Source organism: Rutilus rutilus, assembly GCF_951802725.1.
Source record: "Rutilus rutilus genome assembly, chromosome: 8".
NCBI lineage: Eukaryota > Metazoa > Chordata > Actinopteri > Cypriniformes > Leuciscidae > Rutilus > Rutilus rutilus.
In genome coordinates, this window is record NC_140222.1 from 35,049,238 (window position 1) to 35,074,151 (window position 24,914).

The 24,914-nt window shown below is 40.0% G+C and overlaps 2 protein-coding genes across 2 annotated transcripts; both read right to left on the reverse strand.

Moving 5' to 3' along the window:
- Positions 1–15,214: 15,214 nt before the first annotated feature.
- Positions 15,215–21,295, reverse strand: LOC311295329 (adhesion G-protein coupled receptor G7-like). Its single transcript, XM_084416651.1, has 7 exons — positions 21,189–21,295; positions 20,766–21,097; positions 17,974–18,055; positions 17,348–17,506; positions 17,094–17,253; positions 16,809–16,998; positions 15,215–15,450 (listed from the first exon to the last, which is right to left on the reverse strand). The coding sequence occupies exons 1-6, from the start codon at positions 21,251–21,253 to the stop codon at positions 16,822–16,824; spliced, it is 975 nt and encodes a 324-aa protein (XP_084272777.1). The 5' UTR covers positions 21,254–21,295; the 3' UTR covers positions 15,215–15,450; positions 16,809–16,821.
- A 191-nt stretch (positions 21,296–21,486) lies between these two features.
- On the reverse strand, positions 21,487–24,877 carry LOC311295646 (adhesion G-protein coupled receptor G7-like; the record flags this gene model as incomplete). The annotated part of the gene is made up of 5 exons (XM_084417111.1): positions 23,490–24,877; positions 22,324–22,428; positions 22,066–22,223; positions 21,706–21,826; positions 21,487–21,491 (listed from the first exon to the last, which is right to left on the reverse strand). The coding sequence occupies exons 1-5, from the start codon at positions 23,551–23,553 to the stop codon at positions 21,487–21,489; spliced, it is 453 nt and encodes a 150-aa protein (XP_084273237.1). The 5' UTR covers positions 23,554–24,877.
- Positions 24,878–24,914: the final 37 nt, after the last annotated feature.

The following is a 24,914-nucleotide window of genomic DNA, read 5'->3' on the forward strand; positions in this document are numbered from 1 at the left end:
TCATGGGGCATTTGTTGGCCTCGCAGCCGAATGAGATTTTGGCCATTGATTACACCACCCTGGAGCCTGGTAGGACAGGTGTGGAAAACGTCTTAGTGATGACTGATGTTTTCAGTAAGTACACTTTGGCAGTTCCCACCCATGACCAGCGTGCCCCCACTGTGGCTCGTGTATTGGTGACCGAATGGTTTTCTAAGTTCGGGGTTCCTTCTCGGATTCATTCTGATCAGGGCCGCAGCTTTGAGAGTGCCCTGATCCAGCAGCTATGTGGTTTTTACGGCATTAAAAAGACTCGAACAACCCCGTATCATCCGTCTGGCAATGGTCAATGCGAGAGATTTAATAGGACCCTTCACAACTTGTTGCGGACCCTGCCTGTTTCGAGGAAGAGGGACTGGCCGTCCTGTTTACCACAGGTACTTTATTGCTATAACACTACCCCCCACCAGTCCACTGGAGAGTCCCCATTCTTCCTCTTGTTCGGGCAGGAGCCTAGATTACCAGTTGATTTTCTTTTGGGTAGGGTTCAGGATCCGGTTGGTGGTACGGTTCATGAGTGGGTGCAGGAACACCAGGCCCGACTACAGGTTGCATTTCAGGGGGCCAGAGAGCGGTTGGACATAGCGGCCCTACGCCGGAAAAGGAACTATGATCAACATGTTCGAGATGCTCCACTGGTGGAGGGTCAGCAGGTGTTTTTGCGTGACTTTAACATCCGTGGACGCCATAAGATTTGCGACCTGTGGAGCCCAGTGGTGCATCAAATCTTGAGGGCACCTAAGGGTGGTGGGTCGGTTTATACGGTGGCACCCGTAGCCGACCTTAACAGGGCTCGTCATGTGCACCGCTCTCTCCTGAAGGCTGTGGTACAGAACTCTTCCTCTGCCCCAGTCAGCCTAGGTGAACCTATTTCCGCTAATCCCTCTTTTTCGCCCCGGCCTACTGATGATGATTCTTATTGCGACTCTGACCTGATGGCTTGGAGATATGAAGAACCTGCCGTGCTTGGCTTGCCAGACATTAGCAGACCGGTTGTCATAGCTAGTCCAGAATTGCACCTTCAGTATTCACCTCCAGGTATATCCCTGCCAGAACCTAGTTCTTTAGCACAGTCACTTCATCCTGAATTGACGGATGATTTAACCACCTCTTTGGCAGTTTTTCCTTCGGGGTGCTTGGATACTGGTGAGGTGACCAGACGGAAAACATCCCGGTCCACGGCTGGAAAACACTCTAATATCCATCATTTGCCATAACATGTACGAGTTCCGGCTACAGAGGTCTTCCAGGCCTGTGAATCGGTGTGTATTTTCGGCTCTAAATGCTGAATCCACCACCTAGCGTCGTTTAGTGTTGTAATGGGGTTTTCTTTTAATCGTTGGGTCAACGATTTAGAAAGGGGGGGCAGATTGTAGCAGGCTACAGCTGTCTGGCCAAATGGCAATTCATTTGCAGTGCTGTGAGTGGCGCTGGGCAGTGAACAGTAAGCCAACCGCGATGGTCGAGTCCCTATATAAATCGGGACCTTTCGTTTGACAAGCTAGGTCATTGACATGCGACTGTTGTCCTGTCTACCTGCCGGCCTATCCGTCTGATGTCTGTCTTGGTCTGCCTTGGTCATCTATTCTATCCTAGCGTTACAGAATCCCCGTTGCTGTAGTAGCCCTGTTAGCAGCTAAAGTTGGGCCCGGTTATTGGTGATCAGAGCCTGGGGCCGTGACTGGATGCTGTTTAGCAAAGGGAAGGCTTTATAGCCGGGGTGTAGCGGCCAGTGGGCGACATCAGCGCCGAACGCCTGCTGCTTTGCTTACGTTTTAATGTCACGATTTGTTTGCGGATATAATATGCTCATGTCAACAACTGCGGCTGCCTTTTCACCCGGGACCTAGAATAAGTGGAACCGTGGTTGGCTCACGTTAATCGGCAGCTTCCTGGTGATCTCGTTCCTCCTGTTATACCGTGAATTGGTTTCATTCAGCATCATATGGCCAGTTTCATGGTTTAAGTGTGGAGTGTTGGATGGACTGACACCACTAACTGTAGTTATTTTGGTCTATATTTTATAGGCTCAGTGTTGTTTTGTTTGTTTATTTAAACTCTTGTATGGAGGCTTTTGTCTGCTGCTGATATACAAGAGCATTATTCTGATTTATTTGGGTTGATTATTTATTTGTTTTGCTTTGTCTACCCCGACCAAAGATCGTTAAGCCAGAGGGCATTTTTGCCCCATTGTGCTGGATGGGCTATGATATTTTGTTTGTTTAATTTGTATTTTGATTTGTGATTTAATTGCTACCTATATCTTTAACTCTAGTACCATCTTGGGTTTAACAGTGTTTTGCAATTGTTGTGTGTAGTTTTGGTTGATTTTCACGTGTTTGTCTTTTGTCTAGGTGCTGAAGACCGCCAGTGGGAGCGGTGCCCCTTGTGGTGGTGGGTCCCTTGGTGTGTGCAGTGGCGGTGCGTTCACCAAATGTGATCATTTCCCTTGTGGTGCGTGTGTGTGAAATTTATCACGTGTGAGTGGGGTGTTGTGTTATGGATGTTCATTGCTCGGGCCACTAGCCTCCCACTGGTAAGTTTCAGCCCTAGTTTCACTTCGTGTGTGTGTGTGTGTGTGTGTGTGTGTGTGTATATTGTGATTAGAGTATATTGTGTGTTTGTGATTTGATTTGGTGTCAATTACATTCTATTTGCTGTGAAATTCGTATTATATGTTTGTTGTGAAATCTTGAATTTTTGGAGTGACTCTGGTGTGTATGGCTCCATTGGTTGTACATTTTTATAAAAAGTAAAAGAAGAGAAATTAATAATAATAAAATTATATTTTTGTATTTGACCACTGTCTCTGGCTGATCCCTTCACGAACCTGAGTGCCTTGTTAGCGAAAAACCATTAAGTCTTTGGGTGTAAGTCCCATCGTGGCGTAGTCTGCTATTTGTCTGGGTCTAAGCCCAGCTATATATATTCCACCTGCCACATTTATGATTGATTAAGCATTGATATTTGGTTTACCGGGCGATCGCTGAATGTGTTGAAAAGTCATTGATTTATAGTTGACCGGGAACGACGCTGTTGTTGAAGAATCATCGGCATATAGTTGACCGGGAAATATGATTGAAAATGCATCGATATATAGTTGACCGGGAAATATGATTGAAAATCCATCGATTTTTGGTTGACCGGAAGATCAACACCAACGTACTGCACCGGACACAGCTCATTTCTGGACCCTTGGCACAAGCGTACAGGTAAGCTTGCTTAATGTTCGATATGAATGAATTGTGCCAAATCAAATACTGTTAGGTTGATCGTTAACATGATGGTCAGTGTAACCAACGCAGTGCTGCTGTCACTGACATTTTTGTTTTGTTTTACCAATGTGTCAAAATCTGCCAAAAGTACTTCGCGGTTCTCTTCTAGGTTATAAAGTTAGCAAACCTCCGAGTCCCGTCTATTTTTGTGATAGCTAGCTCAAAATACATGTCTGCTGTATTGCTAGTCTCGTGAAATCTATTAACACAGCACCGCTATTTCTTCTGTTCTGACCGCCGGAGAACACCGACGGAACCAATAGCATACTGCTCCATCTAGCGCTACCCACAGAAGTGACCGCGGCGGGCCAGAATTACACAGAAGACATGTAAGTTACCTTTACTTTATTCAATGCAGAACTGTCTCGAGTTGTAACGTTAACTGGAAATGCCGATTAGACCATCTCGTCGTAATACAAATCCAAAATATAATCCTCAAGCAGGGCTGCGATATGCGTGCGATACAGTTTTGTAACTCCATTGTGTTTGTTTTCAGAAATGATAACAGTCGGTTTATACTAGTGCTTATGCGATATCACGATTTTTGATGATCTGCACCTTTTCTAAGCGCGGGGAAGCGCGCGCGCCATGCGCGCACTGTTATTACAGCGCCTGACAACCAGGCCTGGCGTCAAGGGGGGGCTTAGCCCCACATACTTCATATAGAAACAATTAAATGCCTCGTTAATTTTAAAGACATAGCCTATTATTATTAGCCTGTTTTTGCTGTGAGATTTATTCCTATGTGTAGGCTACTTGTTCGTGCCATGTTCTGCTCCCAATCCTTGACGACAGCTTGATTGAACCTGATGGCCTGATGAAGTAATGAGAGTTCAAAAGCAAGAGTCCAGGAACAATCGCCCTTGGTAGGGCAGGGACGCTGATGGACAACCCAGTCAGACGCGATGGTAAAGGATGATGGAATATAGATGCGTTGGCTGCCAGGACTCTGGGACCCGAAGAACAGAACCTCCGTGGAAGCAGGCAGAGTACAGAGAACAGGAATACTGGACACAGATGCAAACACAGTAGAAACGAGGACAGGCAGGAGACAAACACACTGGGAACATCCAACAACGATCTGACAAAGACAAGACGAACCTGTGAGTATAAATAGGCATAGCTGATCAGCTGCAGCTGGCGCCGCTGATCAGACCACACCCACCTACACACACACACAACAACACATAACGAGAAAGAGTCAGTGAATTCATGAACCGTGATGTTAAAAAATAGATTCAGTTTATTTGCCCACTCCTGATCTCCAAGTTCAGGATCCCTCCTGCCAGGGGCGGCTGGCCAATAGAGGGTGCTAGGGCGCCGCCCACCCATGAGCCAAACCACAGTTTATGAGTCACATGCATTAAATAATTAAGTAAATACATACATAAATCATGTAAACAAATTGTCAATATTTGTCTATTTGAAATATTAAATGCACCCAGTATATGTGAAAATATGATAGAAATTCAAATGTCTGCTTTTTCTACACATCCCCTTCACCTGTGTGCACGTCTCATCAGCTCTGGGGCGCTGGAGAAATCACCCCAGGAAGGCGGGTCTGTGGAGCAGCTTAGCCAATTGACCCTTCGCTAAGCCACGCCCGAAAACCGCCACTGGCTAATCGTGGCTTAGCAACCGTAACTAGGCGCGGGAGGTCTGGCAAGCTTTCGAGCGAGGGAAACATGCCGAAGCGTTGTGTGTATGGATTGTGCAAATCTGATACCCAGTATCCTAAAAGTTTGGACGGGGTGGTGGATTTTGTTCCCTTCCCGAAACCTAAAACCCAAGGGGAGAAATGCCGGGCGTCATCTTCATTTATATAGCGCTTTTAACAATGTAGATTGTTCCAAAGCAGCTTTACATTGATAATAGGAAATTAAAAGTAAAGTGTTTTGGCTTAATAGCTCTAGAATAAAGTTATTGTCCAGCTCGTGGATCAAGCAGTGTGATTAAAGGCAAGACGGAGGCTCACTGACATAACTTAACGTTACTTAAAAATATATTTCAGCATTTTGTTAATCGACGGCTAAACTAGTACCCCAATCCGATCGCGACTCTCCCGGTGTTAGTTCTAGTAAAAGTAAAAGGTAGATAGTAAAAGGAGGGAACACCAGGGGGCTTGCCGGAGATCTCCAAGGAAAAGGTTGGTATGCAAACTTAATCAGTTCATAACAGTAACGTTAGTCACTTATGTGACCCACGACGTGTGAGCAGTAGCCTGGGGCACTAAAAATATTAGCGGGAGAATGTTATCATTGCAAAGTGGTCAGGCTAATGTCTTGTGTTTATTCCACAATACTTATGGATAAGCTGTTTGATTTATAAATATTAGATTTTCAAATTCCACCCACCCTGCTGTGCATGAACATACACTCTCAGAAAAAAAGGTACAAAAGCTGTCACTGTGGCGGTACCTTTTCAAAAGGTACACCTCAAAGGTACATATTGGTACCAAACGTGTACATATTAGTTCCAAAAGTGTACATATTAGTACCTAAATGGTACATATTAGAACCTAAATGGTACATATTAGAACCCTTTTGAAGGGTACTGTCCCAGTGACAGCTTTTGTACCTTTCTTTCTGAGAGTGTAGCTGTTCCTCAATTTGTGTGTTTCCCATTTGAATGGTCAGCGTACGAGGAGGCTGCTGCTTGCGCTGGGATCTATAGGCTTTATAGCTTCAATTTTGATGAAATTATTCTCTAATTGGTTGCATATTATGTCGTGGATATATCACTCGAATGCATACTGCAGTCCCTTTTGTCTTGCTCTCTCAGATATTTCACCTGTTCGCCAAAAATGACTAATTATCTCATTGGGAATGTCTGAAACCGGTGCATACTGTAATAGTCGTGCCAGGCGCAAAAGCTTGACAGGCGTAGCAATAGTAACTAAGGAGGGCGGGGCTTAGCGAAGGGTCAATTGCTGATTTAAGAAATTAATGTTTGACATAAACTGTAGCCAATCAGCGTGCTCAAATCTAATATGCTATGGGCGATTCTTGGGCGATCTCTATCAGACAGCAGGCTAGCGATAAAGGGAAGCAGTGCGTGCGAGGCTTCTCTCGGAGCTGATACACTAGAAAGGCCTGGCTAGCTGGATGCGGTCATGCTAATGCCTTATTGTGCTTACCGTGATTACTTTTTAAAACAACAGGGACAGATCCAGCATGGACAGTTACCAGAGTGAGGGATATGAAGCACCTGTCTGAGAAAGTAACGAAACAGTTTGAGTTCAATTTCAAAATAATGCAAATAGAAAGTTTGTGCAATATGTTTGTTTTTGTGTAAAAATGCCTCAGCCTTTTAATATTGGCATTAAATAATTACTCACTTTTTCACAGAGCACTGGTATCCTGCAGTTTGTATTGTGTTTGGGTGGTTATTAACAATAATAATGATGATAATTTTTTTTATTTATATAGTGCCTTTCCAACACCCAAGGTCGCTACAAAGATAGATTAAGGCAGTGGTTCTCAAACTGGGGTACGTGAGGTGACAGAAGGGCGTACGCGAACCAAATCCTGAATTTTGCCGTTCATTTCATTCTACCCCACCTTAAAATAACATTAAAACTGAGCATGTATTTCTATCAGGTAAAATGCCGTAAATGCATGACATCCGATCAAATTACCTCATCTTTTGCAGCCTAACCCCCACCCCTGATCCTATCCCCTCCCCCACAACTAATTCTAAACCTACCAATACTAGGGGGGTAATAATTTGGCGGGGGTCGAAATTCGGCACAACACCGTTCTCGACGTACCTTTGTAAAAGTGGGGATTTAGCACTTTCTAGCATGAAGAATACATAAAGACACCGACTGTGCAGATCGATTTAAGATTCAGTCTCTCTTCAATGCAAAAACATACCCTGTGTGAATTCCTGTGTTTAATGTTGATCACATTATATATCCACACGATTTCAAATGTGACACTGATTTTATACAACAGTTCAACAAAATAACAGCTCCAATGAAAGCCACATCAAAAATGATTGTGAACGAATCTGCGGCTTTGAACGAATCGTGAGAGTCAATGATTCAATGTTCATTCATAATACAGCCACTTGCTTAGTTACTGTATGAATGAATGACTCAATGACTCACTAATAAAGACCATGACTTGCTGCCACCTACTGGTGATTTTAATTTAATATTTAAAATGATTGTTTTTACATTTTACGTCAATTTTATTATCCCTAGTGTGGCATGTAACATAATGTGTTGAGGGCAATAAGACATGATTAAAAATGACCTGAGATGAGAAGAAGGGGATGGGGGTGCGATGTTTGCAGCTGTGACACTGTAGTGTGAAGGAGCTCACAAGCCGCTGCAGCATCAGCAGAGGGAGGAATATACACAGTTATTGCAATAACATGCGAAAACTCCCGTGGCAGACGGGACAAAGAGAGAACAAAGGACAAAGAGAGAACGAGAAATACTGGGACGCGCAAGTAATGTTCTATATTTAAAAATGTTTAGTTTGCGCCCAATTCTACATTAAATGCATATTTTAATGTGGGGTACTATCCACCTTTTTTTAAATGTAATAAACCTTATTCAGAGCAGTGCCATGGTAGGTATGAATTATGAAAGCGAGGTTGTGAGGCATAGACTTATTACTATGTATTCAGTGGCATCCACTGTAAAAAATATATATATATATATATATGTGTGTGTGTGTGTGTGTGTGTGTGTGTGTGTGTGTGTGTGTGTGTGTGTGCATAAAGCTCCTAGATATGTCAGCAGAACAGTAAAAAAAAACTGTGAGAACAGCAAATAAATAAATAAAACAGCGTGGTCTGGCACTTGCTCCAAAACCTCGGCACTTGTTAATACCAAGAACTATGAACAAACTCAACATTTTTTTTTTTTTTTTTCTAGAATAGAAGAGCAAGATTTGCATTTGACAATGTAATTATCTATCTACACTGTTAGAAAAATCTGTAGAAATTACAGTATTACTGGCAGCTACTTGCCAGTAACTTACTGTAGATTTAAATTTATGTTATTTACTGGCAACAATTTGTTCAAAATTAAATGAACATTAAACATTAACAAGTCTTTGTCTTTACAGAATAAAATTATAAAATAACAATCTAATGCAAAGCATTCTGGGAACCAAAATCTGAAGGAAAGAAAACAGAAAAAGGTTGATGAAGATTTCTGGTTCCCAGAATGCTTTGCATTAGATTGTTATTTTATAATTTTATTCTGTAAAGACAAAGACTTGTTAATGTTTAATGTTCATTTAACTTTGAACAAACTGTTGCCAGTAAATAACATAAATTTAAATCTACAGTAAGTTACTGGCAAACAGCTGCATAACTACAGCAATTTTTTTTTACAGTCTATCTATCTATCTATCTATCTATCTATCTATCTATCTATCTATCTATCTATCTATCTATCTATCTATCTATCTATCTATCTGTCTATCTATGTGTGTGTGTGTGTGTGTGTGTGTGTGTGAGTGAGTGAGTGTGTTCCGGTTCCGGTTCCGGTAGCACGCGTGAACGCTGAAATGTTGTTTCGGTAAAAAAACTAAACAACCACACCCGTTGTAATTGCCATCGTTAATGCAATAGGTGCAGATATGATGTTTTGCCAGCTATTGTGGACTATGTGTTTGATCGCAACAATCAAGCTAGCATACAAACAAGCATTACTCACCGGGAGAATTTACCAACAGCCGCTGCTACCCCATGATTCCTCCCGTGGGTTACATCTAATGGGAGAAGAGCCTACGGCCTTCCAGCAGTATGTATGCCCGCTGTCTGAGCATCAATGGATGGCTTTCCAGTCTCATGAAAAAGTCTATAGAGACAGTCTGAACACCAAACGCCAACGCGAGACGAGCTTTTGTTGCTCCGGTGATCCAGGAAAGTGGATAACGCTTGTTAAACTGTTAAACGGGGTATTCTTTAAGAACGGACTTTTTACAGCTGAAAGCCATATTGGTAAGCCTTTCGGATTACAACTCCTGAAATATGTGGCGCGAGTTTTAAAGAAGTTCCCGGCGACACAATCATGTCCTGAAGACTTAACATCGGTCTCGACAGCTGACTGGATCCGTGAACAGCTGCGCTATCTGCGGGAAACTGTCCTGCCCTCACTGTGGACGCGAGCGACTCAACCCAAGCGGAACAGAAAGGTGAGCAGGAATAAACTTGCATACCTGTGGCAGCACAGACGATCTAAAGCGATTCAAGTCATTTTAAACAACAGTGAATATCCTGTCCGTCCATCGTGCTCTAGTGATATCACAGTTATACAAACTTATTATGACAATAAATGCCTAAATCAGAGGCGTAATGATGATCTCCCACCTCCACCTTGGTGTTTTAACGTGCCGCCGATGAGACCAACTTTTTTCCCTGAAACCACGCACTTCACATTTAAGGAAGTAGAGACTGTCTTAAAAAACCTCCCTAATAATAAAACAAGTGGTAAGGATGGTGTGACATATGAGACTCTTAAAACCACACAGTCATGTAAGATTTTAACAACTATCTTTAATGTCTGTTTGGAAAATAAGAGGGTACCAGATTTATGGAAAGGAGCACTAATCCATCGGATACCAAAAAAGGACAACATTCCTGATGTTCCATCGACATGGAGAGATATATCCCTTCTCCCCACCATCTATAAAGTGTTCATGAAATGCATACTGGCTAGAGTTCTCCCTTGGTTGGTGGAAGCTGACATCTTATCCACTAAGCAAAAGGCATACATCAATAGACAAGGTATGAACGAGCATGTATTTTGCCTCAAAACAGGGATAGACGACTTTAAGCATGAGTCATGTAGACTGTATTCAGTCTTCTTAGACTTTAGAGATGCATTTGGAACTTTGTCTCACGATGTCATGATCAGATCACTGGAGGAAATACAGCTACCTCAAATGTTCATAGACATAGTGAAAGATGTATATAGTGGCTCCTTTATTGAAGTAATCTGTGGAGAACAGCTCACTCATCCAACACCACTCCAGATAGGCATTAAAACTGGCTGCCCTTGGAGTGCAATTAATTTTATAATTGCCATCAACCAATGGTTAAAGTGGATGTGTCAATGTGCCCCCCCTGACGTGATATCTCCTATCCCAGTACAGGGCTATGCAGATGATGTCCAGATTGCCTCCAGAGAAGAGAGCGTCATTAAAGACATGCTGGCCAGGACAGACTCTTTTCTGAAGTGGTCCGGTATGGAGATTAACAACTCTAAATGTGCTGTTCTGTACGAGAGGAGAAGTGGAGGGAACAGGTGGTACCGTTCAAAAACTGATAAATGCCCAATGTTCACAGTAGCAATAAAACCTGTACGTGTATATTCTCTTCATGAGACATACACTTATCTTGGACATAAAATTAATATTGCAGGAGAATGGAAGGAGCAAGTAAACATCATCCTGTCAGAATTTACATCCAGGCTGGACCTGATTGACAGATGCCCACTGCCACTGACTCTGAAGTTAGAGGCTATTAGACAGGTGGCGCTTTCTAAAGTACAACATCTATTCTCCAACGTTCATATCCAACAGAAAGTGCTGAGTGAAATGAATAACACAACAGTGAGCTTAGTGCGAAAGTGGTTTGGACTGAACACGCACAGTACCCGTGATATTATTTTTCACCCCCAATGGGAAGGAGGGTTGGGGGTACCAAACGTGATATGGATTTATACCAGCATGCGGATTTCCCATCTTCTGAACATGCTGAATAATGATGACAAAGATGTGAGACAGTTGGCCCGATCCTCCCTGTTCCTGGATCTCCGGAGACGCAAGGTGCCGTTGGCCAAGGAGTTGGAGCCACACTTCCTCGGCTTTAAAAGAAAACCCAGCGGGAAACTTGACACCCATTCTGCCGGCTTTGGTGTCTGGTCAGATTGGCCGGACCTGAACGACCTTTGCGTCCGAACTGGAGTATCACTGGAGTGGGTGCGGTCTGACTCTGGGACTGTGAGGGTCTCTGAGGACATCATTACTGACCCCCTGACCTCTGTCAGGGCAACAGCCACATACGGTGGTCACACCCACACGTTAACATCTACAGGTGCCCGGACAACTCTCCTGGACCTACACCAGTATCAAGAGAAACAACACTGGACTGGACTGAAACTTCAGGGGAAGCTGGCGTGTCTCTCCTCTGCTGATCACTCTGTTTCTCACTCATTTCTTAAGAATACTGCACTCAGTGAGGACATTGTTATTTTTACAGTAAAAGCCAGACTACAAGTTCTTCCAACTAGACTCAACCTTTCTATCTGGTTTCCAACAGCTCAGGCTCCTCATTGTTTGCATCACACTACAGAACAGATCACTGAGACACTGCCACATATCTTGAATGGCTGCTATGCCTATAAAGGAATGTACATTGCACGTCATGACAGAATAGTGGATCTTATAGTGAAAGACATATCAAGTAATGTCTCATCTTCTGTAAAAATGTATAAACATTCTTGTGTAAAACCATCCATGTTTCAGAATTGTAATAGCACTGAAACCTTTTCTCATGTGTCTGCTAATACACCAGATGTGGTTGTGGTTAATGAGGAGATCAGCGAGGTGTTCATTGTGGAGGTTGCATGTACCTTTGACTATAGTATGGAAGAAGCATTTATGACTAAGATTATTAAATATCAACCACTCCTAAACATAATTTCAGAGTTAGGTTATCAGAGCCGACTACTTGTGTTCATATTTGGCAGCTTAGGACACACACACAGGCTGGTTGTAAGAGGGCTTCAACAATTAGGGATGCCCAAAAAGAGGGCTAAACGGCTAGCAAAGTATTGTGCCCTGTCTGCTATTATAGGTAGCCGTCATATCTGGCGGAGACGGTGTTACTTGTATCCATAACAACTGAGTGATATGCTTAATATTGTGAAGATCTGCTGTATGCCACTGGTCCATGATTATGTGCATGCATCTGACTGCATCTATAGTATTTATGTCCCTGTAAATCATGTCTTTTAAGTGGACTTAAATAAATATTTAAAATATTTAAAATGTGTGTGTGTGTGTGTGTGTGTGTGTGTGTGTGTGTGTGTGTGTGAACAACCACTTCACATAATCAGTTAATATTTGAAAATATATAGCATTTAAAATGTTGAAGATATTATTTTATGATAAATTGCATGACAGCAACTTCCCATTTGTTTAGCTTGTCTCGTCTCAATGCAAAATGTATCTGCGTCAGATATGATTTGAATGAGAGAAAGAATGGCCACTGAATGTGCTTAAAAAATGCAAACTAGGATCAACCACAGTTTATCTTCTAGGGCCAGGGCCCAGTTTTTCAAAAGTAATCCAGTGGGATTTCGGATCACGGATTGGATCAAATCTTGGAAATGGGTTTTTCAAAAGCAAAAGAGGGATTCTGAACTAAGATCAGATCATGTAATCCGATCTTAAATTTGATCTGGATCAAACATGCCCTTTGGGTTTTTCAGAACTTTGAACTCGGTTTGGGATCTATTTGATCCAAAAAAACAGGATTATCCTGATCCCATCAGAAAGGTGGATTCAGTTGTGATTTTTCAAACCAAATAAAACCAGAGAGGTTTTTTTTTTAAGTGAATGATCACAAAATCAGTGTTTACTGATGATATATACATTTCTTCATATTTGAAGCATATATGAAGCATGTCACATCTAATGAGATATGGTAAAACAACAAAATCTACAATTTAACATTATAACAAAATAAGGAAAGTAAAATGTTTCTGTTTATTACAGTGTTTCTGTGTCTTAAAATTAAAATAAACAATGGTTATTTGTGGCCACCGGTATTTTGCCAACTGTTGTTCTTTGCTAAGCCAGTAGGCTACACTGTTGGTTCAATTTAAGGCTCTAGTAAACAGGATTTGGTGATCCTGAAAAGTTCCTATCCGGATCAGATTGATCCAATCCGATGTTGCTTTGAAAAACTGGCTCAAAAGTAAGCTGGATTACGTGATCACGGATCGCAAAAAAAAGGATTACTAAATCCGGATCAATTTTATCCGGATTAAATCTTTTGAAAAACCGGGCCCAGTTGTTCAAAGGTAAACTGATCGGATTTTGGTTATCGGATTGGATCAAATCTTGAAAATGGGTTGTTCAAAAGGGAAAGAAGGAATCTGAAATCAGATTAGATCACGGAATCCAATCCTAGTTTTAATCTGGATCAAACCTTCAGTTTGTGTTGTTCAAAACTTGTCAGTATGATTTGGATAACTTTGATCCAAAAAAACAGGATTATCCTGATCCCAACAGGGGTAGGATTTCAAGGTGGATTCTAGGAAGAAAATGTAGTAAAACTTTCAAATTGGCCAAAAATACAACATTTGTATCAAATATACACACACCCATATTTTTATTTTGCTTTTGATTATCTTAACTGTTAAAGTAATACATTAGAAGTAGACATTAGGCTACATATTAAGCCTTTCGGTAGCCTACTGTAAAGTAAAAAAGAGATTTTGGCGCCATTAAATAATCCCCAAACAGCTGTAAAAATAAAACAAAAATATTATATTTAATTCAAAGTGTTTTATCACTATTTCTAAACTACATTGGCACAATCATAAGAGATGAACCAGTCAAAAGATCTTTGCAAGCGAACACAAAGTTTTTTTGGTGAACGCTACAAAACTTTTCTGAGAGAAAGCAAAAGCATTGAAATATTTTTTTTCCCTATCTCATATTTTTACATGACCATGTCCCTTTGGGGGTTCCGTAGAGCACCAGTAATCCAGATTTGGTAATCGGAAAAAGTTTACATCCAGATCAGGGTGATCCAATCCAATTTTGCTTTGAAAAACCGGCACAAAAGTAAGATGGATTACCTGATCCTGGATAGCAAAACATGGGATTTCCAAATCCAGATCATTCTGATCCAGATTAAACTTTTGAACAACTGGCCCGATAGGATTTCAATGTGGATTCCAGGAAGAAAATGTAGTAAAACTTTAAAATTGGTCAAATAATACATTTGTATAATTTAGTGTATATACTGTTATTTATATTTTGCACTTGACTTGTGTAACCGTTTTAACAGTGATAAAGTAGATAAAGTAAGCTATTCAGTATAGTATAGTAAAGTAAAAAAAAAAAAAAAAAATGATCTTGTCCCCATGAAATAATCCCCCAATCAGATTTCAATAACAAACAATATAATAATAATATATTCCATTTTTCTGTCATTCATCACCGTATATTAATTTCAAAGAAACAATCATCAGAGATGAAGAAGAACCCTGAACATTCTTTATTTTGTTAACCATTTTTTTTTTTTACGTTTTCAAAATATCCACAATGTATTTGTTAATGTATATATGTGTTTTATTTGTTGTGGCTCAGATGAGGGGTCATAAAAGAAATTATGAATGGAAGTGGATGTTTATGTTATTTTTGTGTTTTGTCTCAAAATAAGAAACACTTACAGTGACCCCATGTTTGCTCTTCTACCTGTTCTTTACATAGCTGGTAGCCCACATTTTGATATGTTGTCCCATTTAGAGCACTGGTAATCCGGATTTGGTAATCTTGAAAACTGTGTATCTGGATCAGGGTGATCCAGTCCAATGTTGCTTTGAAAAACCGGCATAAAAGTAAGACGGATTACCTGATCCTGAACAGGAAAAAATGGGATTTCCAAATACGGATCATTTTGATCCAGATTAAATGTTTTGAACAACTGGCCCCTAGGCATCACAAAAGTATGTTGTTGTAAATGGCTCCCCCTGGTGGAAACGTTCTCTTGACTTGGCTTTAGGGTTCTGGGGCCGTATTACAGAAACTTCCTAACTAATATGCTAATATGATCTCAACTAAAATGACCATGGTAACTAAAGTAAAGAAATTCATAAACTCATACATATAATCTCATTAAGATCGTGAAAACATAAATTCAGACCCAACAGTCTATGTGTCATTCCATCAATGTTTAATATATGTCAACATTAAATAGTAAAAAGCAATGAGCCAAACTTGGTGTGAAGGTTGGTGTGTTTACAGTACATTTATATTATTTTACATTAGAGCACATAAAAACATAGCAAAAAAAAAACAAAAAAAACTGAACTGGCAGCTGACAATAAACTTGCAATTCCAAACATTAGTCGTCAAGCTTTTTTCAGACACATCTAAAAAAATAAATTAAAAAAAATTAGTCTGAAATGCAAATAAAGCCAATATCAGGTGTTAACAAAGCTATATCTATTGTTGTTGTTGTGGTGGTTTTCATTTTCATGTGAATTATATGACATTCATTAGTGGTGAATAGAAGCCTATACTACTTTTGTAATTAGCAGGGCAGATTTCATAACCTGAAAAATGTTTCTACAGTAAGTCCTAAAGATTGAAATTTAAAACCAAATCAGTTTTGTGTACAGTGTGAACAAAGCCCAAAAAGCTCCTAATGGCACACACAATAAAACATTGTAAATATATACATTAAATACATCACACATACACATTAAATTCAGAAACAAAATATGTGTATAAACACACACAGATACACACAGAATTCACACATACACATAAAATTGCTAGTACGAACACCAAGACAAAATATCAGACTTAAAGGGATAGTTCACTTTGAAATTAAATTTTGGTATGTTTTAGCTTACCTCAAGGGCATCCAAGATGTAGGTGTCTTTGTTTCCGCAGTAGTTTCAATTTTGATATTTTTAGGTCAAACCGTTCTTGTCTGTCAGTCATATAATGCAGGTCTGTGGTCACTGTCTCAAAACACAAGCACAGAGTCCAAATTAAAACAATTCCCCATCGTCCAAATTAAACAATTCCCCATCGTAAGTACACATTGATGGCCTAAGACACGAAACGAGCGGTTTGTGTGAGAAAACGAACAGTATTTATATCGTTTTTACCTCTTATTCACAGCCACGTCCAAGTGATCTGAGGGCGCACGCGCATCCTGGTGTGTGACGTGTACGCAGACTGGTGCATAGATATATACACTAGATGTCGCCTTAAAGACATTCGTTCCAATGAACTGCCGTAGACAAGGCGACATCTAGTGTATATATCTATGCACCAGTCTGTCTGCGTACACGTCAGATCATATCACTTGGACGTGGCTGTGTATAAGAGGTAAAAACGATATAAATACTGTTCGTTTTCTCACACAAACCGCTCGTTTCGTGTCTTAGGCCATCAATGTGTACTTACGATGGGGAATTGTTTCATTTGGACGACGGGGAATTGTTTTAATTTGGACTCTGTGCATGCTCTTTGAGACAGTGACCATAGACCTGCATTATATGACTGACAGACAAGAACGGTTTGACCTAAAAATATCAAAATTGAAACTACTGCGGAAACAAAGACACCTACATCTTGGATGCCCTTGAGGTAAGCTAAAACATACCAAAATTTTTATTTAAAAGTGAACTATCCCTTTAAGCTGATATTCCTCCTTGTCATCATTCATTGAAATGAATTAAAGGAAGTCTCAAAATAATCATCTTTTGGTTATTACCTTTGATGGCCCATCAGGCCAATTCAGACTCAGTGGATTTGTAGCTTTCGTTGCTTTCTGGTATATTGTTTTTCCATAAAGAGAAACTCTTCCTGTGAAAGCCTATGTTTGATACACGCACACTGTCCAGAAATTCTGGGTTTGAGTTTAATAACGGCCTCAGAGTGAATAAAATGAATATCTGAACACCCTTTGGAAATGGAAAGAAAAACAGAAGCATTGCTGATTTCATTTATAATCCATTATAAGATGTTGTGCATTTTTGTGCAATGTGCATTAACACACCTGTGTTGTGTTTAAGAGACAGAAAACCACACTCAGAATAAGTTTGAGATTTGTTTCATGAGTGATGAACAAAATGTAGCCGGTGACCCAGGACAGGCCGAGCATCACTGCCAGAGAGAAACTACTCAAAATCTTCTTCTTTAGAGAAGTTTTCCGTGAACTAAACAGCAACAGTGTTATTGGTTAAATATATTCTCATAAACGCCTTTTGGTTGATAACTGATAGAGCTTTACTGATCCCAAAGTAAACATACCTGTTTAAGTTGGGGTTGGTCCTGCAGATGTTGTTAGAGAAGTGCAGCAGTATTGCCATGTTTGAGAGCAGCATGAGCATTAATGGGAGCAAGAATCCCCAAAAAATGGGTTTCCCCATACTGAACTTCTGTTTGTGATCCAGTGAAGCCAGCCAGCAACTGCATCAAAGAAGAGTGACAAGTGAACAACTAAAATCCAGAGAGAACAATGTAAAAACCCCAAATAAAGTAAAAAAAAAATAAAAATTATATTTTACATTTACTCAACCTCATATCATTCCAATGCCATAAGACTTTAGTTCATCTTCGAAACACAAATGATGATAATTTACTGAAATATGTGAGCTTTCTGTCCCTCCGTTGACAGTTACGCACTACCACTGCTATGCTTCAAAAAGTTCATAAAGAGATCATGAAACTAATCCACATGAATTGAGCGGTTCAGTCCAAATTTCCTGAAATGACTCGATCGTTTTATAAGATTAACATATTGACATTCATCAAAGCATGCATCAGTTATGGTATATGGAAGCCCAAGCATGCTTGCACACAGCACGTTTAAGCTTCCACAAGAACCAATGAGGTTCACTGTTGAATTAAAAAAAATGGAAATATTTGATACTTACAACTCTTCTTGTCGATAACCTAAAGGATCTTTCACACTGTAGGTGGAACCCAATGAGATACCAACAATAACAGCAGGTAGAACTAAACAGAAAAAGATTTATTGACATTTAATGGCATTATATATTGGATATATATTATTTCATATTTAGGGTTTAGTCTTATGTTTGATTTTGCAGTTAATACCCAGGATGCAGGGGTGGGTGAAATAAGAAAAAATTATTTCCCAATATTCATAAAAATGTTGGTTGATAACAATATACACAAGTATACACCTTTCTTTCTTTCTTTCTTTCTTTCTTTCTTTCTTTCTTTCTTTCTTTCGTTAAAAGTGATTAAAAATACTGAAAAACGTTTTAATTAAAATAGTCATGTACACTGCAGTAAAGCTACTTGATCAATATAACTAAACAATCATTTGAAATACAGTTTTATAATATCTTCTTGCCGAGTCATTAGTGTTTTGTTTGTTTTTTTTTTCAATAAAAGCAAGACTTCTTATTCGTACTTAGTTTAAGCAAGATGAGTGATTTCTGAAGCCTCTTCAACTTTATAATCTTCAAAAACATACTGAAAACCTTTTGGCAATTATATAGGCCTATGTTTATACTCGACATGCTTGAAATGCATGGTTACTCTAGATTATGCTTAAATGAGTAGTTCACTTTAAAATGAAGATTACCCCATGATTTACTCACCCTCAAGCCACATAGGTACATTACTTTCTTCTTTCAGACGAATACATTTGGAGGTAATAAAAACCCTGACACTTCCGAGCTTTATAATGGCAGTGGACTGCAACCATCTGTTTGAAGCTCAAAAAAGTGCATCCATCCATCATAAAAGTGCTCCACATGGCTCCGGGGGGTTCATAAAGGCCTTCTGAAGAAAAGCGATGACTTTGTGTAAGAAAAATATTCATATTTAACATGTTACAAAGTAAAATTCTAGCTTCCAGCCAAACGCAGTCTAATTGCATCTAAAGCGTAACTTACGACGACAGAAGTAGCATGGCGTAACGTAAATATCAGCAATATGTCGCACTACTCCCATAAGTTGCGCTTTAGACTTAAAGGAGAAGTTCACTTTTAAAATGAAAATTCTGTCATCATATACTCACCCTCATGTTGTTTCAAAGCTGTATGAATTTCTTTCTTCCGCTGAACAGAAAGGAAGATATTTAGAAGAATGTCAGTAACCAGACAGTTTTTGGGTCCCATTGACTTCCATAGTAGGAAAAATATATACTATGGAAGTCAATGGGACCCAAAAACTGTCTGGTTACTGACATTCTTCTAAATATCTTCCTTTCTGTTCAGCAGAAGAAAGAAATTCATACAGCTTTGAAACAACATGAGGGTGAGTATATGATGACAGAATTTTCATTTTAAAAGTGAACTTCTCCTTTAAGTCAAATCCGTATGTTCGTTTGGCTGGAAGCTTTTTTTGAGCTTCAAACTGATGGTTGCAATCCACTGCCATTATAAAGCTCGGAAGCGTCAGGGTGTTTATTAATATAACTCTGATTGTATTCTGAAAGAAGAAAATCATATACACCTAGGATGACTTGGGGGTGAGTAAATTATGGGGTAAAATTCATTTTAAAGTGAACTACTCCTTTAATAATAATAATTTAATAGGTACTTCCCTCACTGTTATCGCTTCTTCATGCTGGTAAGAAAACATCATAGTGAGAGGGTCAATTCCACACAATCATACAGTACTTTAGATGATTAACGTTTAAAAAACCTTAAAGGGATAGTTCACCATAAAATGACAAAAAAAAAGTCTAACTCACCTGGTGTTGTGCTAATGCCACATGCCCTTCTTTCTTCTTCAGACCATAAGGGAAGAATAAAAAATAAAAAAAGATTCCCGCTTACACTTATCCATATTGTGGCAGTGAATAGCGACCAGCATCTAGCTTTTAATAAATATCCAGAAGTATCACAGAATGATCCCATGCAACACGTTTCTTATATTCCAATATTTTTTATGAAAATCCTGACCTTAGTCTTCTCTGCACGGCTGTGCAATGTGTGTATTCTATTAGTGCCGCAGTTCACTCCGTCTTGCCCAGAAAAAGCACACAAGTTGTGAGAAATCAAGATTAACAAAAATCCAACATGAAATGCCTAGACATTCCCCCCCAAAAAAGTATCTGTGTGCTATTTTAACCGAGTTAAATATCTCTGGGAAGTCTCAAACTTGCATGTCGCCCAGTAGTGCACAGAAGACCAACGGCTAAGGTCAGGATTTTTCTGCAAGTTTCTGGTTGTTGTTGTTTTTTCCCAAACCCTATAGTATACTCCCAGAACACTTGGAATATATAGTATACTCCCAGAACACTTGGAATATATGGCATGAGTCGCATGAGATCATTCTGTGATGCTTTGGCATATTTTTTAAAAAGCTTGATGCTGGTTGCTATTCACTGCCATTGAATGGACGATTTTGTTTTTAATTCTCCTTTTGTGGTCACAAAAAGAATGAAGGGCATACGGCATTGGAACAACATCGGTGAGTAAATGATGAGAAATTATTCATTAAAGTTTGTGAGGAAAACTCAACAGAAAGCAATGTTTTCTTGACATTTCGAAAAAGAAAAAGAATTATTTTGCCGTGGCGCTAATGATTCAGCAGCAGAAAAGTGGCACAGGTAACACTGGCATACACGTAATAAAAATGTGAATATTTATACCAGTTGATACATTTACGCATATATCATTTTAACCCATGCTGAAAAACAAGACGTTAGTCACAATACATTATTGTTTTGTTCAATGTCTCCTACCCCATCCAATAGCCAGGGAAACCTTTGGAAACCATGGTGGTGTTCCAGACACTCCATTGTTGAAGAGAAGGAACACATTAATGCCGTACAGAGTGTTCCAAGTGAACGTGGCCAACAGGAAGTACTGAAGCAGAGCTGTAAATGCTGTACAGGGACCCTCATCTGGGTACTTGTGATGGTCTGACTCAGGAACTATGTTCTGACCAGACAACTTTGCCACACTCAGATGTTGGACAGGGTTGTTTATGCCGAAGATGAAGAGAAGGTAGAAAACCGTCATGCTCATGCAGATGTTCACAACTAGCAGAGTAGGATTGCCTCCTCTTGACTTCCTGTGGCAAAGTGCATGAATCTAAGTTATAAAAAGTTTCACCACTCAAATAGCTGTGGCTATGCTTAACAGTGTAAACTATAAGCCTTTACCTGGTTATGATTTGGTACCCAGCTGTGACAGACAGACCCAGTACAGACAGAGCGCAGCCGGTCATGCTGATCCAATGCAAGGCTTCAGAATACTGATAGTTGGTATCAAATGACTGCAGAAAATTACACTCAAATTATATTTCCAATGGACTTTAATTCACAGCATCATAGACTTTACACTCTTAAAAATAAAGATTCTTTATTGGCATCTTTGGTTCGTTTTTCATTCCAAGGAACTTTTCCATTGCACAAAAGGTTTATAGTGGAGAACGGTTCTTCTGATTATTAAAAATGTTCTTTACACTAAGAAAAAAATGGTTCTTTAAAGAATTTTTCAGTTAAAGGTTATTTGGTGAAGCAAAAATGTATCTTCTATGGCATTGCTCTGAAAACCACCCTTATTTTTTAGAGTGTACTGACCCATTAAAGTCAAATATCAATGATATTTACATCCTTTTACAAATATATCTTACCATCAGAATGGCAAAGTTTGCATTTTTTATTTTTTTCCGATTACAGCTGCATACTGCATGACCTGAGGGGTTATTTGTTTTGGTGCAGCCTTCTGGGCTCCAGTCATTTTTAGTGTAACTCCAAAACACACATGCAAAGTCGTTGAGGGATAGTGTGGAATCGACCTGAAAGTTCAACAATGTATTAATTCATGAACACTATACCTGTGCCGACCTCTGTCAATATCACACTAAGAAAAAAAAAAGGTTTAGAACTATATACTGAAAGGTTCTTTAAGGGAACCAAACCCCCCTTTTGGAACCTTTATTTTTAAGAGTGAAAGGCCTGAGAAAAAGTGTTTTTTCTCATTTCATTATTAATAAGTGTGCCCAGAAGAAAGTGTGATGTTGGACTAGCTGCTCACCGATGGTGTGAATGCAAACTCAATGTGGTCAAATCCAAGATTTTCTTGAAGGTTAGCAGATATTACTCTTCTCTTGGTATCCAGAGAAGGTTGAAAGCTTTTTGACTGAAAGAACTGATCACTGTCATAGAGGACAAACCCAACATCTTTTTTAAGATCTACAGAAAGAGTGAAAAAAGTTATTATAGTTAAAATATCACTTTCAACCGATAATTTCATGTGGAATAATCACAAAGTAAAACAAGGGGGAAAGTAAACCTTCACTGAACGTGACTTTCATTTGAAGGTCAATGTTATGTTTGGAAATCTCAGCCTGTGTCGTATCCAGTTTTATTCTGTCAAATAAAAAGGTATCACTTTGCCCTGAAGAAATGAAGATAAACATGACTGTTAGGAGCACTCTAACATTCCAAACCCTTACAAAAAAAAGTATAATTCAATTTTATTTAGTATACATAATTAAAGTTAAGTATATTTTTACTTTATGTATAAGTATAATAATATCAATATACTAGTAGTATACTTGTGAGTGTACTTTTTCAATATTACTTGAGACTAAATTGACCCATTTTTTTAGTGCAAAGTAAACTTGTAGGTATACTGATAGTTCCCTTTCTGATGTTGTGTCGAAATACAGATACTAGGGGTCACTCTTGGGACCCCCAAACACCTCTGACGTATTCAAAAAAGGTCAATGAAATTGGCATGTGGAACCAGAGCAAACATCAGCGGTCTCTCTCAGCGTTTGCTGAGATAAGTGCAGGGAGTTCACATCAGTGGCGTTCTGAAAGAGGCAATTTCCTTCATAAAAGAGTGAATTCCTTCAAGAAAGAGTCCTAACGCCCCAGTATAGTGACGGGGACACTATACTGTCAAAGAGTACCCTCCTTCGGATGAGACGTTAAACCGAGGTCCTGACTCTCTGTGGTCATTAAAAATCCCAGGATGTCTTTCAAAAAAGAGTAGGGGTGTAACCCCAGCATCCTGGCCAAATTTGCCCATTGGCCTCTGTCCATCATGGCCTCCTAATCATGCCCATGGTGTGTGGTGGGCGTTCTGGCGCAATATGGCTGCCGTCGCATTATCCAGGTGGATGCTGCACATTGAGGGTGGTTGAGGAGATTCCCCCTTCCATGTAAAGCGCTTTGATTATCACAAATTATTATTATTATTAACATGTGACGTTCTACTCTTAGCTGTTCATGTCCATAGACTTGTAATTATGCATCTCTATGGTAATACTATTAATTGCTAAATTAATCTGCAGTGGCCTGGTGGTACAAGTTGGAGCCTTGTAGAACTGCAAATGCGAGTTCTACAAGGTCATGAACACTTTTTACAAGTCGGAATCTTGTCATGTTGACATGCCGTGAATGCACCTTTTTTCTTGAGAGTTCTGTTGTATAGTAAAGCTTCAAACTTGCCTTTAAAAGAGGTTAATTGCACTTGTCGGATTGGAGTTTCCCCCTTCAGTGACAGCACTGCCATGTTCGGTTGCACCAGCAATGGATTTAACTTCTCACGCAGAGAGAGTTTCTGTAGAGTCTGTGTTAGTCTAAACAAACACAATTAAAAAGTCAGACAGCAGGTCAAAAAGAAAGTGCTTATGAATTTGGTTGAGATGGTTCTGTATGTCAGCGTCAGTGCAGTGAGTGTGAATTGTTTTGTTACTCATTTATTGCAGTTTGGTTGACAGAAGAGTACATCCCATGACCTGTGCTCAGGAGCTGACTGACTGTGGCGACTGCTGACACTGCAATATCCTGAACAATGAAGAAAAAGAGTTTCTCAAAACAACTCTGGTTTGTATAAGCACTGATGAGCCAAAACATTATGACCGGTCACAGGTGGAGCAAATATCGTTGATCATCTCCTAACAAGACCACATATTAAGTTCTGGGTAGATTAGATGGTAAGCAAACAGTAACAATTCTTGTAATCAACATGTTGGATGCATGAGAAATGGGCAGGAATAAAGATCTGATCGAATTTGATAAGGCCCAAATTGTTATGGCAAGGCTACTTGGTCAGAGTATCTCTGAAATGGCAAGGCTTGTGGGTTGCTCACGGTCAGCAGTGGTGAGAATTTACCAACAGTGGTCCGAGATGTGATAAACCACAAACCGGGCGACAGGGTGTTGGGCACTCAAGGCTGGCTACAACACACTGTGCATCACACTCGCTGCGTAGCTCAGACCAGAGTGTCTATGTCAGAGTGTCAGAGTGTCCTGTCCACCATCAAAAAAGTCTACAATTGGCTCTCGAGCGTCGAAACTGGATCTTGAAGCAGTGGAAGAAGCAGTGGAAGCTGGTCCAATGAGTCCCGTTTTCTTTTACATCACATGGACGGCTGTGCATAGTGTGCCGTTTACTTGGGGAAGTGATGGCACCATGATGCACTGTGGGACGACGACAAGCCGGTGGAGGGAGTGTGATTCTCTGGGAAATGTTCTGCTGAGAAACCCTGGGTTTGGCCATTCATGTGGACGTCAATCTGATACGTGCCATCTACCTAAACACTGTTGCAGACCAAGTCCACCCCTTCATGACAGTGGAGTTCCCTGGTGGAAGTGGCCTCTTTCAGCAGCATAATACACTCTGCCACACTGCACACATTGTTAAGGAATGGTTTGAGGAACATGAGTTTGAGGTGTTACCCTGGCCTCCAAATTCCTCAAATCTCAATCCAATTGAGCATGTGTGGGATGTGCTGGACCAACAAGTTAGATCCATGGCAGCTCCACCTCACAACCTACAGGACTCGAATGATCTGCTGCTAATGTCTTGGTGTCAGATACCAAAGGACACCTTCAGGGTTCTTGTAGAGTCCATGCCTCGGTGGGGTCGGC

Excerpts from the sequence above, each read along its gene's own strand:
- LOC311295329 (XM_084416651.1), bottom strand. The coding sequence starts at position 21,253 with ATGACCGGCTGCGCTCTGTCTGTACTGGGTCTGTCTGTCACAGCTGGG. Across the intron at positions 21,098-21,188 it reads GGGTACCAAATCATAACCAG|GAAGTCAAGAGGAGGCAATC; the intron begins GTAAAGGCTTAT and ends ACTTTGCCACAG. Across the intron at positions 16,999-17,093 it reads GTCTCTTAAACACAACACAG|GGTGTTCAGATATTCATTTT; the intron begins GTGTGTTAATGC and ends CCATTTCCAAAG.